This window comes from Canis lupus, chromosome 3, assembly GCF_011100685.1.
Source record: "Canis lupus familiaris isolate Mischka breed German Shepherd chromosome 3, alternate assembly UU_Cfam_GSD_1.0, whole genome shotgun sequence".
Lineage (NCBI taxonomy): Eukaryota > Metazoa > Chordata > Mammalia > Carnivora > Canidae > Canis > Canis lupus.
In genome coordinates this window covers 71,968,161-71,987,751 of record NC_049224.1, presented here as the reverse complement: position 1 = coordinate 71,987,751, position 19,591 = coordinate 71,968,161, and the positions used below count along the sequence as shown (strand labels likewise).

The following is a 19,591-nucleotide window of genomic DNA, read 5'->3' as shown; positions in this document are numbered from 1 at the left end:
TGTGTCCTAAAGTCTCCGGCCGCCTGCCTCCTCTCCGTGCTACATTACGGTCACATCCACCAGGTTCCTACAGCTTCCCCATGACCAACCAATTCTTCCCGGGGAGTCACATTACATCAGCATTACTAATGCACCATCCTTTAAGGCTCCACACCGTTTTATTCTAGGCAGTCCATTAAAAAAACGAACCTCGGTACTAACATGGAGGATGAATTGCCTAAGGTCAAATGCAAAGCGCTGCAACATTCGGGAAGCGCAGATTTATATGCATACTAAATATATACCTGTTGAATAAGGGCTTTTTCTCTAAGCTTCAGAAACCCTGAGCAATCCGGTAATTGAGATGGTAAGAATGGTAGGTTTCCAGAAACTTCGCAAAAAAAAAAAAAAAAAAAAAAAAATAGGCTCCATCAAAGGACTGCTCCATACGCTCAAGGAACACCCACCAACAGAGCCCATCGCCACCACCACCAGATTATCTCACCAGCAAGTGAGACTGCAAGGTTTGGGGGCCCGGCCGTACCACTCCGCAAGACGCACGGGGGGGTTCGTGCCCGTTTGGCGGCGGCGGCCCCGTTCCCCGTCGCTTGGTGTTGCCCCCGCTCCCCCTGCGCAGGCACCCGAAGTGCGTCAGGCCGGCGCTTTATAGCCGCGGCCTGGGCGGCTCCGCTCGCTGTTTTTCCCGGTGCCTCGGTAGCGGCTCCTCCCGCGCTCCGCCGAGATGCAGCTCAAGCCGATGGAGATCAACCCCGAGGTGAGCGCCGGGGGCCCCGCTGCCCGGGGAGCGCGGGGCTGGGGGTCGGCCCTTCGGGGCCGCTGCGTCGGCGACCGGACCGGTTTTTGTAATTGACCTTCTTTGCATTTGCCTTTCAGATGCTGAACAAAGTGAGTGGCGTCTCGCACCGCCCCCGGGCCCTGTCCCCGGGGCACCCCGCGGCGCTCCGCCCGCCCCGCCCCGCCCCGCCCCTGCCGCGGGCCCGGGGGTGACTGCGGAGCCGCCGGCGGTGGCAGCTCCCGAGGGCGTGGCGCGGGCCCGTGCGCCCGGGCTTCGCGGGAGCCACGTGTGGGCCGCGCTTTGTGCTGTGTCACCGCGCCCGGGCGTGGGCGTGGGGGCGGGGGCGGCGGCGGGGGGCGGGCCGGGCCGCGACTCCTCCCCGGCAGGGTGGGGGCGCCCGGGGCGCGGGAGCGGCCCCGCCCTCCGGCAGGTGCGGGCTGCCCGCGGGCCTCGCGCGCCTGGCCGCCCGGTTTTGCCTCCGCAGGTGCTGGCCCGGCTGGGGGTCGCCGGGCAGTGGCGCTTCGCGGACGTGCTGGGGCTGGAAGACGAGGCTCTGGGCTCGGTGCCGGCGCCCGCCTGCGCGCTGCTGCTGCTGTTTCCCCTCACGGCCCAGGTAGGGCGCGGGGTGCGCGGGGACAGGGCACGGGGGCGGTGCGCGCGGCTCGCGGAGCCCAGGGGCGTGGGGGGCCCGCGTAGACTCCGGGCTGCCCTCCTTTCCCCTCCGGACCGGGCGCCCGCAGCTCCCCACCTGGCGCCCTCCTGCGGGGCTGCGGAGAGGGGCCCGCCCTTTCCTGGCACCTCCCCTCCACTGGCGGTTAGAGCCTGGACTGGCTCCCCGCTCGCCCAGCCAGCGTTGCCTTGAATTCCAAAGAGCCGCCGCCGCAGCATCTCCGCTCCCTCATCGCAGTTAGCCGGGGAAAGAGTTCCTTCCTCCTATTCCTACATCCGTGCCAACCTGCGCTTTTCCGAGCCTTCCGCTCCAGGGAATGGCTGGTGGTTTCCCTTTGAGGGCCGTGACCTGTCTGTCGGTTTATCGTTCGCTTCTCAGACTCCCCACCTTGCAGTAAAACGGGGGGAGGGGGGCGGCCTTGCCTGAGCCAGGGGGAAACAATAGGTTCTTTAATGCTCCATCTCCACTCTCGGGTCTTTGGTGGACTTGGGTTTCTTCCCATCCTCCTCTCCCTACAACATGCACACTTGGTTTTTAGCTTCTCCGATGTGCCCCCCCCCCGCTTTTTTTTTTTAAAGCTTAATGATTGGTGTGTGGTTCCTGTGTGGGGACCTCCTTCCACTTCTCTTTACTCTCTGACCTTGTAGCTACGGGAACTAGGTGGGCATTAAAGCAGTTTTGGAAATGCCTTTTCATTTCCCTTTAGATGGTCTTCCTCCTACAAGTGTGCATGGATGTATGTACCTCAAAGACTGAGCATTATATATAAAAAGGTAGCTCGGGTAATTGTTGTCTTGCGATGTATGAAATCCCACTAATTGGCATGGCATTGTCTATCTCTTATTGATGTCACTTGACCCCTGATTTGGGAGTGGTGAAATCTGCATTAACAAGACTGGGGCAGTAGTATTTGGGGCATCATTCAAAACACAGTAAGCTTAACTGAAGCACCATGTTAGGACTGGGAGTTCTAGAAGCATTTTCAGCATAAATTATCCCTATGGGAAGTCACAGGCATTCCTCCTAGTGAATGGGCTTGATACTGTGAGTTAAAAACCCTTGTTAAAGCTATTAGGATAATCCCACTGACTTTTTGTTTCTTTCAAAGTCTTTAGTTAGGTAGACTGAAGCTGCCGAATAAATTGCAAGTCAAATTAGCTTGCCTGTTGACAGAATCAAACACAACTTCTGTCTCTCCTTTGAGCCTCTCCTGAAGCTCTTTTATTTAGAGGATCCATGATGACTCGGAGGTTTTGAGCAGCACTCACAGACAAGGCCTCTGGGAGGCAGTGGTGTGTCGTGTTTGTCTTTCAAAAGCCCACTGCTTGCTTTTTGCTGGATCAAGCTGTGCTTGTTAAAGAACATTCTGGTTTGAATGAGCTGGATACTTATAATCCTTTAACTCTAGTTGAGGCAGTCAGACTTAGCACCTATTCTGTGACACGAAACACCAATTAGGCTAAACACAAGCAAATTCAAAGAAAAGTTTGTATGTTGACTTCCAAATACGCTGATGTTAATTTAGAAAGCATCTGACTTTTGTCTGAGGGTTATGAAACCCTACTGGACCAGTTCTGAATCCTTAAGTGATCATGAGATATTTGCAGAAGTGTCTCCCTGCAAGAGCGCAGATGACTAAAGAATGGTGATATCCCATTAAAAAAAAAACAACCTAGGGTGAAAACCCTTAGCAGCTCATGAACAACTCTTCAAAAATGGTGGTAGATGTTTGCTAGAACTTCCTACTGGATGGTCTTGCAGGGCAAAAGAGCTTATTCATCTGATGGTGTCACAGACAAGGCTTAAACTTCAGTTATGTGTAGAGTAATGCAAGGCTACTGGAATTACAAATACACTCCCGGGGCATCTGGCTGGCTCAGTGGGGAAGAACATATGACTCTCAATCTCAGGGTTGTAGCTTTGAGCCCCGCATTGGGTGTAGAGATGACTTAAAATCTTTAGAAAAATATGTATATACTTCTGATGTTATGTCTAAATTATACTGGATGTGTGGGACATTCGAGTTTCTATAGTATTGGCACTGTGCTTTAAACCGAGAAACCCTATTTTTTAAGGTCTGTAATTCATTAGTGAAAGGTCCAGACAAGCACACTAAATTACTGTACGAAGAGCGATTGGATTCTTTTTTTTTTTTTTAAAGATTTATTTATTTATGATAGAGGCAGAGACACAGGAGGAGGGAGAAACAGGCTCCGTGCCGGGAGCCCAGTGCGGACTCGATCCCGGGACTCCAGGATCGCGCCCCGGGCCAAAGGCAGGCGCTAAACTGCTGAGCCACCCAGGGATCCCCGAGCAATTGGATTCTTTGAGGAAAACCGTCTCTAGTCTTACTCATTTACTGATCTCTCATGACTCCTCTCTTCCCCATTGTTAATCTGTCCTCAAACTGTATAGTTGACAAAGACAAGCATCACATCTTCCTCTTGTGGATGAGAAGATTTTGTAAGATCACAGCCCAGAACCCTAGATCTGTTTTCTTTCCTTCCAAAAAGTGAGGGAATAGTGAATTTCTTCAAATTGCTCCTTTCAGCAGTTAAGTCTTATTTTGTATTTGTTACTGAAAAGAAGTATATTTAAACACAGTAGAGGTAGAACTTTAACAAATACTGGGGTATAGACTGGCTGGTGTTTATTGGATATTAAATTGACCAAAGCTTGATTGGGGTCCTGTGTGAAATATAGTTGTTACTGGTGTTTAAGGGAAAAAAAACATGAACATGTTTTTCTGACTTCAGGACACCATCCGTTTTCAAGCTAAAAGGTTGCAGTGGTGTCTAGACAAATCCTTGGGCAACATCCAAGGCCATTACTGCACTGCAGCATCCGGGTGGAGTCTCAGAACGTCTCAGAACCCCGCGGGCTGGTGTGGGTGTGGGAGGCAGACAGGCAATTCTCTGGCTGCTGGCCAACCACCTAGAACCAGGGCTCCTGGTCACACATCCCACTTGTGTTTCCATTTAGGTGGTAGAACTTGCTGTGCTACCATCTGTTAATTCTTTGCATTTTCATTTGAGATATAAAATGCTTTTTTATATTCACAGCATGAGAACTTCAGGAAAAAACAGATTGAAGAACTGAAGGGACAGGAAGTCAGTCCTAAGGTGTACTTCATGAAGCAGACCATTGGGAACTCCTGTGGTACCATCGGGCTTATCCATGCAGTGGCCAATAACCAAGACAAACTGGAGTTTGGTAAGTGGGTTTTGAGGGCAGTCCTTTTGTTAACCTCTAGTGAGTTGTAACCTGTCATTCTGAAACCCCTAGGGGTCTAGTCCAGCAAAGTCGTTGCCTTACATTCTTTTTTGAAACCGACTCACCCGTATGTAATCAGTAAGTAAATTAATATTGATTCTCTTATGAGGGAAGGAAGCTCCTTTTCCAGAAGCATGGTCTAGCTGCTTCACCTGGAGGGGAAGAGGAAATGATAGGCAGCTTTGTACTGCTTCTCCGCATACGCTCTTCCTTTGCACGCAGTGGGTTGTGATTCTCATGAGCTCTTGTTTAATTCTCAACAATTCGGAAGAATTAGAGTTAATGTTGAAACCATAAAATATCAACACTTAGGACCTGTCTTTAATGGTTCTGGGTCTCTTAAACAACAGAGAGCCAAAGTAGCCTAGAGCAGTTGGATGAAGATATCGTGAAAGATCCGTGAACAAAGTCACATCCGGGGTCTTGGTTCACTTCATTGGATGCTATGGAGGATGTAGAAGAAAGGAGTCTCTTAGGTTTGTCAGAAGCACAATGAGCGGCACTGTACAATGTAAAAAATACGTGGCATAGTGTATGAGAGGCCAAGGGTGAGCAAACTTTCTTAAAAGGTGAGAATAAATCTAGGTTTTTGAGAGCGATTTGGTCTCTGTCCTTGTAGTTCAAAAGCAGCCCTGGACAAGATGTAAACCAGTGGTTGTGGCTCTGTTCCAATAGTACAAAAATAGGCATAGTAGTTTGCCAACTCCTGATTTAGACAATGGATAGGGGTGGCTAAGAATTGAATAATTTCAGCTAATGTAGTTCATGGTGTTGCTTGTAGCAGGCCTGATACTTTTTTTTAAAAAGTAAGTTAAGTGTGGCCAAGACTACTACTGGTATACTTTTGAAATAAAAAAAATAAAAAGGCTTGTCTGACAATATAGATACAAATTTCCTAGAACTTAATTTCTCAGATATTGACTTGCCATATTAAAAAGTTGTAGCTTCATCCTTTATTTCTTCTGCAGTAAGTCTCACTTTAGAGTACTGTGTTAGGGAGGTCAGTAGAGCTACTGGAACTGTTTTGGAACCATGGACATAATAGTGCTACAGGAAAGTAATCAGACCCTGAGCCCTCCCCATAAAGTTAAGAAGATTCCTTCCAAGTTTTATGTGGTCTTTACCTAACAAATTTGTTTAAATTTAGAGCTGAAAGGGTGAATGCAGTCTTTGAACTATAAATCACTCTTGTTCTAGCCATGTATTCAGTGTCTCTTAGACTTAACCATATTGAGCAGTGACAAAATGTTTATACCAAACTGTCCGCCAATCTTTTGTCTCTGGGAAATCCTACTAGGCTCTTTACATTTCTTTTTAAGATCCTCGAGTTCATGTCTGTCTGGATAGCCATACTACTAAGATTGCATTTTCTACCTCGGAGTAAAAAAAAAAAAAAAAAAAACTTGGTTTGAGAACCATTATTAGACTAGAATGTTGTTGCACCAGTTAGGATTGTGTGTTTCCAGTTGCTGTAGAGAGCAGCAATTAGAAGGTGCTTGGCTGGCTCAGTTGGTAGAGGAAGTGATTCTTGATCTCTGGCTTGTGAGTTTGAGCCCCTTGATGGGTGTAGAGATTACTTAAATAAATTTTGAAAAAGCAAAACAGCTATAGGGGCACCTGGGTGGCTCAGTAGTTGAGCATCTGCTTCTGGCTCAGGGTGTGATCCTGGGGTCCTGGGATTGGGTCCCTCATCGAGCTCCCTGCAGGGGGCCTGCTTCTCCCTCTTCCTATGTCTCTGGCTCTCTCTTTGTGTCTCATGAATAAATAAAATAAAGTCTTTAAAAATAAAATCAGCAGTAGACAAGACAGTTCCTGCCTTTGTGGCAAGACAGATCTCAAACACCTGTTACAAATGGATGTGCACTGTGACAAAGGTGATGAGGGATTTGAGAGGTGAGTGTGTGGGGAAGGGACAAGAGTCTGGATGGTGGGGAGGTGATGCAGGAGAAGGCTTGGCATACTGAAGGAGTGGAGAGTTCTTTGGTTGGAATGCAGTCAGAAGGGACGGGTTGGGAGGAGAGGCTGAGGGAGAAGGGACAGCCCATCTCCTCCAGGGCCATGGTAAAGACTGTAGTCACTAAACATGGCTGGCTGTATAACAGCCTAAGTGTGCAGTAAATGTGCACCCATTTGCACTATTCCACCTATACATTATCTTTTTTTTTTTTTTTTTTTTTAAAGAGGATGGGTCAGTCCTGAAACAGTTTCTTTCTGAAACAGAGAAGCTGTCCCCTGAAGACCGAGCAAAATGCTTTGAAAAGAATGAGGTAGGAAGAGAACTTCCAGAGCATCAGTTTTAAATTACTACAGAGGTTATTGTGCTAATTACTCTCTCTTGTCTGCAGGCCATTCAGGCAGCCCATGATGCCGTGGCACAGGAAGGCCAATGTCGGGTAAATGCAATTACAGATCAGAGCTAGGCGGTCTAGGTGCCCTGTGTCTTCCCTGAAATATGTATAGGAACCTATTACCTGAACGCAGCAGGTGTTTCCATCGAAGGCCAATTAAAACCAATTAACCACAGAAAATTCTATCAGAATAATGCTTTGTGACCAGACTTGTTCATAAAAATGGCTCTTCAGAAATCTGATTGGCAGTAACCATTGTCTTGAGTAAATTTAAGACCTATTTTGTTTAGATCCAAATGATTCTAAGATGGGGCAACCCTGGGTGGCTCAGCGGCTTAGCGCCTGCCTTTGGCCCAGGGTGTGATCCTGGAGGCCGGGGATTGAGTCCTGTGTCGGGCTCCCTGGGTGGAGCCTGCTTCTCCCTCTGCCTGTGTCTTTCCTCTCTCTGTCATGAATAGATAAATAAAATCTTAAAAACAAACAAACAAACAAATGATTCTAAGAGAGTAATACCCCTCCTGGCGATTAAGCATTTCGCACATTCCTCCCACAGACTGTTGGAGAGAGTAAGATTACCAGCAAGGACTGTGGTTTCTAGGAGGCTTAAATACACCATTAATCTGAACAGAGTCCTCCGTTCAACTGTCATGTAGATTTAAGTCCATATCAATGCCTTTATATCTACAGTTGGCCCTAGAACTTTCTAATCTCTAAGCCTGAATTTCCCCCTCAGTAAAAAATCTTAGATTTCTGGTAGTTACTATATTTACATAAATAGACAAAAGTCTTATGATAGTCTTCTAATATCTAGTCTATAGGAGATATGTGTTAACTTATACTAACTTAAAATAATAAGCAAGTCAGTTCCAGTGCATTACACTTGAAGAGTGACAGTTTTTAACAAATTAAGTTCTGCTTTTAAAATCATATTGCAAAATATGCGTATTAAATCAACATGTTGTACATTTTGAACTTACACAATATTATGCCAGTTATCTCTCAGTAAAACTAAAAATGTTTAATGCAATATTTTGTTCACTAAAAACTCATCTTCAAAAATATTTTTTGACTCTCTTCAGGTAGATGACAAAGTGAATTTTCATTTTATTCTGTTTAACAACGTGGATGGCCATCTCTATGAACTTGGTAGGTTTCACTCCACTTTTGGAACCCAGTATAGTTTCATGCATTCCTTCAGATGAAATTCCTCTTGGGATATTTGTGTGTGACTTTGTGGCACTTAGTATGTCTTTGTCTATGAAGTGTATCTTGTTCACAAAGCCAAAACACCAAGGTATTCTTATTGGGGCACTTAGCCCCTTATCATACCCAGGGGCAGCTCTGCTGCCCCATCAGGTGGTGTCTTGCAGAAGGAATGTTTTTAGTCACAAACCGGTAAAGAGATCAGTGCCAGTTCAAGGCCTATATGTTCAGATTTTCTCTTTCCACCTTCCAGCACAGCATTACCAGCGTAGGATCTCCAACAGCATCCTGACAAGGAATACTTTTGGAAAAAGATAAATGCCTAAATGTGATCTTGTTTGTATAGAAAGAATTTGGACATGTTGGGGGGTAATTTCTCTTGTTGTTATATACCAGCAAGAAAGATTATCCACCTTGTAAAAGTCATACCCTTTGTCTTAATGGAGGAAAACTTGCAGCTGTGTTGCCTCAAGAACTACCCATAAGCAGACAAGAGCAAATGAGACTTGGGGACAGTCAACAGTCCTCGAGGGGCAGTGAAATCCAAAGGATCCCTTCTTGGCTCCCCTCCTGTCACTCAAAGGCTGTGTCTGCCTTTTTTTTTTTTTTGCTCTGGGATCCTTCCCAGGAGATGTGGAACAAGCTTTTCTGTTAGGATGACCACATTGGGCTTTGGTTCTGTTGCTTGAAGATTAGAGTTGCCCTAGGATGGATATCTAGGAACATTTAACCTCACTTCCAGCTGATTGCTTCTGACCAGCCAGCCTTTTTGGGAGTGGCAGTTGTATTTGGGAGATCTGAAACTTGGCCGTTAGGCTGCGTAAGCACAGCAGCCAGAAAATAGGCAGATGAAATCAACATGCCTGGCTTCTCTGTTACAGATGGACGAATGCCTTTTCCAGTAAACCATGGCACCAGTTCAGAGGACTCCTTGCTGCAGGTAATAATCTTTGGAACCCCTCTTCAACAGAGGCCCATGTTTCTTGATTGTCTAAGTAAAGGACCATATTGTCCAAAGTGCTAATACTTTTTCAGTGTAGCCAGCACCCATCATCTGGGTTAATAGCAGTCTTTAGGACTTGAAGATGACTTTAGTAATTCTATCTACCTTATTTTATAGCAAATGGCTTTAAACAGGATCCTTCCGAGCAGCCCTGACTAATCTGTATCGCGTGTGGACTTTAGTCTATGGTTAGAATTAGGCTGAAAGCCATTGTGTTACTTCCTTGTGGGATTAAGGTGACCGTTGTCCTCTTGTCAGATCACATCATAGCTCACAGCTCAAGGCACAGTAACCTGAGCCTTTCTTAATCCCTCTCAAACTGCTGGATTAGGGTCAATCTTAGAGGTAGATTCTGGTTAGGCTATCAGCCTCCGTGTTTTCTTCTCCTTTGGTCTGCTGTTACAGGATGAGAGGAGAAGATTCAAAACCTGCCTTGATAAGAACTTTAAGATCCAGGTTTACTGTCCTGCTATAAATGACTACAGAAACCCCTTAATTCTGGACAAGGGCTGATAGACCACCCGAGGCCCCTTCACCCTAAAAGCCAAGTCTCTAGAACTCAATTTACTGTTATAGAGGAGAGTTGCTTAATTGTGATAAAATTAAGAATGCTCTAAAGGCGTATTTCATTTGTAGTAATGACTAATCTTTTTTGAGTGCTTGCTGTGTGCAGATAAAGGGCTGGCAAACTTTCTGTAAAAAGCCAGGTAGAGGGATCCCTGGGTGGCGCAGCAGTTTGGCGCCTGCCTTTGGCCCAGGGCGCGATCCTGGAGATCCGGGATCGAATCCCATGCCCGGCTCCCGGTGCATGGAGCCTGCTTCTCCCTCTGCCTGTGTCTCTGCCTCTCTCTCTCTGTGTGACTATCATAAATAAATAAAAATTAAAAAAAAAAAAAAAAGCCAGGTAGAGAAACTATTTGAGGCTTCATGCGGCATCTGGCTGTGTTGCAAGGACAGGCACACCTCAGGAATATTGTGGGTTCAGTTCTCGACCATTGCAATAAAGTGAATATCGCAATGAAGTGAGTTAAATTTTTAGGTCCCAGTGCACACACAAGTTTATGTTTATACTGTAATCTCTTAAGTAGACAATAACATTCTGTCTGAAAGAACAATGTACATATTTTAATCAAAATACTTTATTTCTAAAAAATGCCTGCCATCATCTGAGCTTTCTGAGACCAAATATTTGTGCTGGTGGAGGTCTTGCCTCTTGCCTCCATGTCGATGGCTGCTGACTGCTCCAGGGCAGTGGCTGCTGAAGGTTGGGGGTGCTGTGGCAATTTCTTAAAATAAGAGGACAGTGATGTTTGCTGCATCCATTGACTCTTCCTTTCACAAACGATTTCCCTGTAGTGTGTGATGCTTTTGATAGAATTTTACCCACAGTAGAACTTCTTTTTAAATTGGAGTCTCTCCTCTCAAACCCTACTGCTGCTTTATCAACTTAGTTTATATCAGATTCTAAATCCTTTGTTGTCCTTTCAACAGTTTTCACAGCATCTTTGGGAGTAGATTTCATCTTAAGAAAACAGTTTTTTCTCCTTGTGAGAAATGACATCTCATCTGTTTTAATCATGAGATTGCAGCAATTCAGTCCCATTTTCACACTCTACTCTTGCTATTTCCATCACATCTGCAGGTACTTCTTTCACTGCATCTTAAACCCTTCAAAGGTCCTCCATAGGGGTTGGAATCCACTTCTTCCAAACTCCTGTTAATGTTGGTATTTGATCTCTTCCTATGAATCAGAAATGTTCTTAAAGATCCCCAGAATAGTGAATCCTTTCCGGAAAGTTTTCAGTTTATCCAGATACATCAGAGGAATCCATATCTGTGGCAGCTATAGCCTTACAGAATGTATTTATTAAATAATGAGATTTGCAAGTTGAAATGACTTCTTGATTCACGGAGCTGCAGAATGGACGTTATTTAGCAGGCACGGAAACAGCATTAATCTTGTCCACCTCCATCAGAGCTCTTGGGTGACTGGGTGCATTGTCATTGAGCAATCCTATTTTGAAAGAAATCTTTTTCCCTGAGTAGGTCTCAACAGTGGGCTTGAAATGTTCAGTAAACCGTATTATAAACATACGTGCTGTCATCCAGGCTTTGGTCCATTTGTAGAGCACAGGCAGATAGATGTAGCATATTTCTTAAGGGCCCTAGGATTTCCAGAATGGTAGATGAGCATTGGCTTCAAGTTAAAATCACCAGCTGCATTATCCCATAACAAGAGACCCTGTCTTTTGAAGCTTTGAACCCAACCATTGACTTCTCTCTAGCTGTGAAAGTCCTAAATGGTATCTTCTTCCAGTTGAGGCCTCTGTCATCCACATGGGAAATCTGTTGCTGAGTTTATACACCACCTTCATTAATGGTTGTAGCTAATCTTCTGGATAATGTGCTGCAGCTTCTAGATCTGCACTTGGTGCTTCACCTTGCACCTTGATGTTATGGAGACAGCTTCATTCCTTATACTTGGACCAACCTCTGCTAGCTTCAAACTTTTCTGCACCTTCCTCACCTCTCTCAGCCTTCAGGGAGTTTAAGAGAGTTAGGGCCTTGCTCTGGATTAGGCTTTGGCTTAGGGGAATGTTGTGGCTGGTTTGATCTCCTATCCAGACCGCTCAGACTTTCTCCATGCCAGGAATAAGGCAGTTTTGCTCTCTTGTCATTTATGTGTTCACTGGAGTAGCACTTCTAGTTTCCTTTAAGAACTTTTCCTTTGCATTCACAGCTTGGCTAACTGTTAGGTATAAGAGTCCTCGCTTTGAGCCTGTCTCAGCTTCCAATAGGCCTTCCTCACTAAGCTTCATCATTTCTACCTTTGGATTTTAAGTGAGAGATGTGTGACTCTACAGTTGAACACATAGAGGCCATTGAGAGTTATTAACTGGCCTAATTTCAATAGGGGGGAAAAAGCTGGCCACTGGAGCGGTGAAAAGACACACAATGTTAAGGTTGCTGTCTTATGTGGGTGTGGATGTGGTTTGTAGTACCCTAAAACAATTATAGTGACATCAGATATCACTGTCACAGTGACCACCCATAACAAATACAATAAAAAGGGTCAGGTATCCCAAGAATCACCAAAATGTGACACAGAAACACAAAACAAATGCTGTTGAAAAAAGGTGCTGATAGACTTGCTTGATGCACGGTGGCTACAAACTTTGAATTTGTAAAAATGCTAGGTCTGATAAGTGCAATAAGGTGAGGTATGCTTGTACTCGCTTTTGCTGTTTCAGCTGCAAAGCAGCCCATAGACAATGTCTAAGTGAATGTGTGGCCAGATTCTATTAAAACTTTATTCACAAAAAGAAGCAACAGGCTGCAATTTGCTGACGCCTGTGCTAGATGCTATTCTAAGTGACTTCTGGCTTTTTAAAGAATGCTTTTAATGAGGCTCTGAGGTAGGTATTATACCCACATTTTACATATGAGGAAACTGAGTACAGAGGTTAAGTGATGCTCAGGGTCAGTGACTTGAATGACAAAACCATGGTTCAGATCTGGGCAATCTTAGCTACCGTTCAGTACTACTTTTCTGTGTAGTAGGTGTGGCTTTGGAACGTCATAAACCTCATGATGTCAAGGTGCCAGTAGACCAAATTACGCCTTGGTAGGAGAGGGTTACTTTCTCTAGTCTGCTGTCACATACACCTGAGAGGAGTTAGAGTCAATTCTAGGATATATGAGGGGTAAGTGGGAGTAGTAACTTGGAATGAGAAATCTAGAAAAGCAGAATTGAGAGGGATTTTACAGAGGCAGAATTTACTTATGGGAGAGAGTAAGAGACAGAACTTCTGATGATGACCCATTTGGGGGAAAGACTGGTCCCTCTAATAAAGCTCTCCAAGGTACTCACTCTCCTGTTGAACCCTGCTAATGCCATAAAAATGTACCCCACATAGGAAACCTAAAACTATTATTTGAGTAGAATTTATGACATGTGGGGAAAGTAAAACTGTTTAAATAATAAATTAGGATCTCATTTAAAATTAAATGGAATATAAACCAGTGTCTTAATTAGTGAAAACCCTTATAAGATTGGTTTGTATACAGTTAAAACTGTTTTAGACTGTGTAGTAAATTATTGCTACACTGGTAAGAAATTAAACTTACCCCAAGAATTCTGAGGTTACTGTTCATTATCTGTAGCAGATGGCTGTTTCCTTTCCTTATAGGCACACCTTTAACTGTAGTCCTCCCTGTGGGTCCTACAGGAAAGTCATTTTGGGGCAAGAAGGTCTGAAGTATTAATTTTGATAGAGAATGAAATATGTAGATGTCAATCTAGAATTCCCTCTAGTTTTTACAGGTAGTTCTAAAGCTGGAGCAAAACTGGGTGGTTGATGTCTTTTAAGGGCCAAACTCATGGAATTGATGGTTTTTAGACCTTGGGAGCTGATGTTAGGACTGTTCCATCCTCTTAAAGGGTCTTCTATTTCTCATGGTTTGTGGAGCTGTCTTTACCCTGGACTTCTTTACAGATTACACAGTAATTGATAGTTCCTGTGCCAAGGCATTTAAACCCTAGAATTTAGGTTGGATTTTCTATTACCAATCTTGGTAATCTAGGTCTTGGAACTAGTAACACATGTCATGATGTCATTCCACTATCAATTAAGAATTCATTGGCAGATATTTAAGGCTGTTTTGTAAGATGTTTATTTGAAAGAAATTTTTGTTTACTTGGAATTTCTGAGTTAGGGGAACTTTTCTGCCCTCTTATGGGAGAGAGGGTCAACTTTTTCCCTTGTATCTATTTGATGAAAAGAACCCTCACAGTGTATTTAGTTTCTTGCCAAAAACAGGCACAAGATGGAAGAAACCCAGAGCACTTGGTGGAAGAAAGAAGCCAGAGCTTCTAAAGTCAAGTCTGTGTCAGGGGTTCTTGTCTTTTTCCCTTCACTTGATTTTATTTTGGGGGGGGTTCTCTTAAGTCAGCCCTGGTTTATAAGTTTAATTGGAGGTTTATTTTATCTATTTTTTTAAGATTGATTGATTCATGAGAGAGAGAGAGAGAGGCAAAGACAGAGGCAGAGGGAGAAGCAGGATCCCTGCAGGGAGGCTGATGTGGGACTCGATCCCAGGAACTCTTGGGATCCTGACCTGAGCCAAAGGCAGACGCTCAACCACTGAGGCACCCGGGTGCCCCTAATGGCAGGTTTAAAGTTGATCAGGGTGATCTCTGAACCTTACTGTTACTTTCCTTTTGAAACTTCATTTTGAGCTACTGCTGTTTGGGTATTAATGACATTTCTCCTTTCAGGATGCCGCCAAGGTCTGCAGAGAATTCACTGAGCGTGAGCAAGGGGAGGTCCGCTTTTCTGCTGTGGCACTCTGCAAGGCAGCCTAATGCCCTGGGGGAGGGACATAGCTTTTGTCCCCCCTCTTCCCTTCTATGTGAAACCTACCCCCCTCCTCCCCACTAATGCAGTCTAAAATGCTTCAGTACTTGTGGAACACAGCTGTTCTCCTTTGGTTCTGCAGATATGCTCTTACCCTCAGCCACACCCAAGCACTAGCAGAGCTCAGCTGTCGATCGAACAAAGTTTGGTATAAGCTTCAGATGGAGAAGCATTTTCCTCCCAACGTATGTATTGTACCTCAATAGCTAATGCTTTAAATGGCTCCTTTGGTTTGCGTCTGTAAGTTAAGGCCTTGGATGTGGTTTGTTTGTCCTTAAAAGAAATAAAACTTTTCTGCTGATTAAGGGCTGGGCCTAACCTGTTCTCACTTCTCTCTTTTACCTGCCCCTCCAATACATTAAATTATTTTCCTAGTGCTGTGGGTTTAGGTCTTCCATGTAAGCAACTCCTGTAGCACAGGTAGGAGAATTACCATAAAAATAGTATGGATTCAACATCTCCAGACTTTTTTCTATTCATTCGCTTTAAAAATTTCATTAGTCACACCCAACACGGTGCTCAAACTTATAACCCCAAGATCAAGAGTCGCATGGTTTACTGACTGAGCCAGCCAAGAGCCCCCTTCTTTTCAATTTTAAATTCAGTTTGCCAGCATGTAACACCCAGTGCTCCTCTCATCATGTAGGCACCCCTTTCTATACATTTATATCACCATGTATACTTGTAGAAAAAACTTGCAGATAGACTTTATTATTGTTAATATTTTTAGAATTTTAGATTTATAGAAGATTGACAAGCTATTATGGAGTACCCATATATTCCTCATCCATTTCCCCTGTTAACATTTTACATTAGTATAAAACACTTGTTATAATGAACCAATTTTGGTATTACTGTTAACTCACATCCATAGGTTATTCAGATTCCTTCAAGTTTTGACCTAATTCCCTTTCTCTGTTCAGGATCCCATTCAGGACACCATACTACATTTAGTTGTCATGTCTCATTAGGTTCTTCTTGGCTGTAACAAGTTCTCAGATTTTGTTTTTGAGGATTTGACAGTTTTGAGGGGTCCTGAACAAGTATTTTACATGATGCTGCTCTACTGGACTTTCTCCAGTGTTTCATAATTAGACTAGGGTTATATGTTTGGACGGAGAAAGACCACAGGGGTAAAGGTGCCATTTTCGTTGCATCATATAAAGGGTACACAGTATCAATAAGATTGAACACCGTTGATACGGACTTAGTTGCCTGGCACAGGTAGCATTTGTCAAGTTTTTTTCCACTGTAAAGTTATACCTTTCTCCCCCTTCACAACTGTGCTTTCTGGAAGAAAGTCTGTACAGCCCATACTTCGAGCCCATACCTCCTTGAGGGTGAAGTTATCTATAAATTATTTTGGAATCCTTTTCCAAGGGAGATTTATCTTTTCTCCCCTACTTGTTCAATCATCAGTTAGAACTCATGTGATACTTTATACTCTGGGTTATAATCCAATAGTACATTTTGTTCAAATTGTTCTGGCTTTGGCCATTGAAGGCTATTTCAGTTGGCTCCCATGCCCACTTGACCTAGTCTTATAAATGTAGGGTGTTAAGCAATTCTTTTTTTCTAGAAATTAGGGTTTTTTTTTTTTTTTTTTAAAACCAGTGTCTGCCATTTGTTAAGGCTCACTATTTTATAGCTAAGGATTCGTGAATATGTAATTTATAGACTTGCATTAAAGAATAAATGACATTCTCAACAATAGATACTTTGGATATAACAGTTTCTCTCTAAAGGAAGAAGGACAATGGGGAGAAACTCGATGCTCTTATTGTGATCTTCACGGAAAAGCTTTATCATGTCTGTTGCCAGGAGTCCAGATAATTGGGGTCTCCGCTGCCCTAAAGTTTTTCAGCTCTGATGGTTCTACAGTGGTAATACTTCTGAATCCAACTTCTAAGCGAAGGATATTTTGGTTCCTAGGAGGAAAATGATCACTACTACTGACCTCGTTTTAATTAGTAAACAAAAACATACAGTGATTTAGATGATCCCATTTATTTAGAGTTGAGGCCAGAGGGATGTAATTTCAATTCTGACTTGGTGTGTGCCTTCAATACAACACTTTGAAGAAGGACTTAGGGCTCCTTTCTACTTAGGAGCTGGTAAAAAAAAAAAAAAAATTACTTTTGGCTTTAAGTGGTAGAGATACAAATTCTACCACTTAATGTAGCTCTTAGCCTTCATACTTCATGTATGAGACACATTTATTAAAATGCTCCCAAGCTAACATGCCTTAGCATGCCATACCATGAAAGGTTATGCAGTAGCTAATACATGGGGTGATCGCACCTCTGAAGGTACAGAGATAACTTGTTTTACACCAGCACAGAGGTTAGAGTACATGCCCAAGGCCTCAATGCTATTCACAGGGATTCACTACCTAAAGGTAGAGCTAGAGTAGTTTGGGAGTCAGTAAAACAGGCTTCCGGGTTTATCAACCCTGTCTTTGAACTCCACTTTTACCTCTCAGTAACTTTGAGCTAAGAAATTACCCTCTTCCACATCTTCGTTGTTTATGTTAAACTAGACACAAGAATGAAGGTGTGTTAGGAGAAAGGGCCTCTAGAAGGTTCCATCTAGTACCAACATCTTCCCCACTGCTCTTCCTGAGGCCTCAACCATGTACAACTCCAAGGGGGTACCCCTGACTTTGTATTCCATATGAAGATCATGTGCCTATGTTTCCCCAGCAAGCCCTCTTAGTTGACATCTTGGATTTCTCAAAGATGTGCATCATCAGTTGGCTTATTTCTTAAAATGTTTTAGTCTTTGGCCTTGAAATTGACAAGTGCTTTCAACAGGCAAAATCACCTGATGTTAAGCACCTCCCCCCACCTTTTTTTAAATTAGACTCTATTCCCAGCATGGAACCCAACACAGGGCTTGAACTCGACCCTGAAATCAACACCCGAGCTGAGATCAAGAGTCAGATGCTTATTTAACCGAGCTGCCCAGATGCCCTTAAGCATCTCCCTTTTTAAACTAACACCCAAAATGTCCAATTGAGAAGCCTTTAGGTTTTACACATTTGTTAATAGTTGGTTTGTCTGGAAGACCCCAAAACATGGACAAATATTCATGGCTGAAATGAGTGAGATTGTTTTATAAATGTGTATACATGTGTGTTTAGAAAAGACCATAATAGGGGCACCTGGGTGGCTCAGTGGTTGAGCATCTGCTTTTGGCTCAGGTTGTGATCCCAGGACCCTGCAGGGAGCCTGCTTCTCCCTCTGCCTGTGTCTCTCATGAATAAATAAAATCTTTAAAAAAAGAGACCATAATAGCTAAGTTTTTGACTATATTCTAAATTAAACTTTGTCCAATCATCTGAGGTTGATATCCCCATTTTCCAAACAGGAAACTTAAGGCACAGCAAAGCGTTAGCACCTTGCTGAAGGTTATTTGGGTAGGAAATGATGTTGCTGGGATTTAAACCCAAGCAGACTGGCTCTAAGAGCCCACAACATTGATTATTGCTGGGTATTGGGGTGTCTGGGTGGCTCTGTTGGTTAAGCATCTGTCTTCAGCTCAGGTCATGATCTCAGGGTCCTATGGTAAAGCCCCGCATTGGGCTTCCTGTTCAGCAGAGAGTCTGCTTCTCCCTCTCCCTCTGCTTGTTGCTTCACCTGCTTATGCATGCACGTGCTCTCTTTGTCAAATCTTTTAAAAATTACTTTGATTATTGCTGGGTATAGATGGACCCAACTTTAAGCAAATGAAGTTTAAGATTTGGGTCCCACACTTCCATGACCCCTTCTGACACCCTGGCTGTGTGTCCTCGTGAAATTTGCAATTTCTCAAAGACATGGGTCTGTCCGTATCTCTAGGTATTGAGATTATGAATGATTTTAACTTTATGTTCTCATTTTCCAAGCTTTCTAAAATTTATTATTCATAATAAAAAAGTGTGCATTTTCCTTAGGACTTAGAACTCTGTACTGAGCTCCAGCTTACTCTCCAGTTTTTAAAATTTATAATTGAAGTTAGTGGAACTCATTAACTTAGTCTTTTGTCTTCTGCGGGCTCCATTATTTATTTTTTGAGTAAGCTCTCTGTCCAGTGTGGGGCTCAAAACTCATGACCCTGAAATCAAGAATGACATGTTCTATCAACCACGCCAGCCAGGCATCCCCATGGTAAGGCTATTTTAGAACTTAAAACAATCATCTTCATGTTTTCCTAAATCTCACATTAGTTGGAACATACTCAATTTCCTACATACCCTGTCATGTTAATGACTTGACATGCTAATTTGGCAGAGTTACTTTCTTTGTCCTTTGAATGATACGATCTTAACTCATTGGCATAATAGTATTAAGTTGTTCACCTGTTTGATATGTTGACTTGGCACTCGCTGAGGAACAAGGTGTGGCTTGGCATAGCTGTGCAGAGTGTGCTGTGGTGAATTGGTGAATTGCCTATAGTCAGGCTGTCTGGTGCAGTTCTGTAGAATGGGAATGAGAGGACCTCTCCCACAGAATTTAGAACATCAAGCTAAGATAAACCATATAGAGGTCAGTACATGCAGAACATGCCTTGAGTTATTGTACTAAAGTAACAAACTGTTAATACAGAGTTGAGTGTGTGTGTGTGTGTGTGTGTGTATGAGAATCTTTATGAACAAAGGAGAAAGAGAAGTAAAGAATTCTCAGCAGAACTAATACTATGGATGATGTTTTCTCCTAATACAAAATATTTGGATTTGAGCAATTTAATCATTTGATGGTTTCCTTTCCCTACTTATGTTCACAATATTCTTAAACCAATTCAAAACCACATTTTACACTAACCCATCTCCTAAATCCTTAGGAATCAGATGTTTTCCATAGTGTTACTCATTCTCTAAAAAGCAGGCTTAAAAAGAAATCTTTACCTTACTATGATACATTT

The 19,591-nt window shown here is 43.4% G+C and overlaps 1 protein-coding gene across 1 annotated transcript; it reads left to right on the top strand.

The window, feature by feature from the left end:
- Positions 1–605: 605 nt before the first annotated feature.
- UCHL1 (ubiquitin C-terminal hydrolase L1) lies at positions 606–15,007 on the top strand. The gene is made up of 9 exons (XM_038533416.1): positions 606–754; positions 874–885; positions 1,260–1,388; positions 4,508–4,658; positions 6,900–6,985; positions 7,064–7,111; positions 8,146–8,212; positions 9,151–9,209; positions 14,551–15,007. The coding sequence occupies exons 1-9, from the start codon at positions 722–724 to the stop codon at positions 14,635–14,637; spliced, it is 672 nt and encodes a 223-aa protein (XP_038389344.1). The 5' UTR covers positions 606–721; the 3' UTR covers positions 14,638–15,007.
- Positions 15,008–19,591: the final 4,584 nt, after the last annotated feature.

Coding starts and splice junctions, on each gene's coding strand:
- UCHL1 (XM_038533416.1), top strand. CDS start 722: ATGCAGCTCAAGCCGATGGAGATCAACCCCGAG. Junction 7,112..8,145: donor CACAGGAAGGCCAATGTCGG/GTAAATGCAATT, acceptor GACTCTCTTCAG/GTAGATGACAAAGTGAATTT. Junction 8,213..9,150: donor TGGCCATCTCTATGAACTTG/GTAGGTTTCACT, acceptor TCTCTGTTACAG/ATGGACGAATGCCTTTTCCA.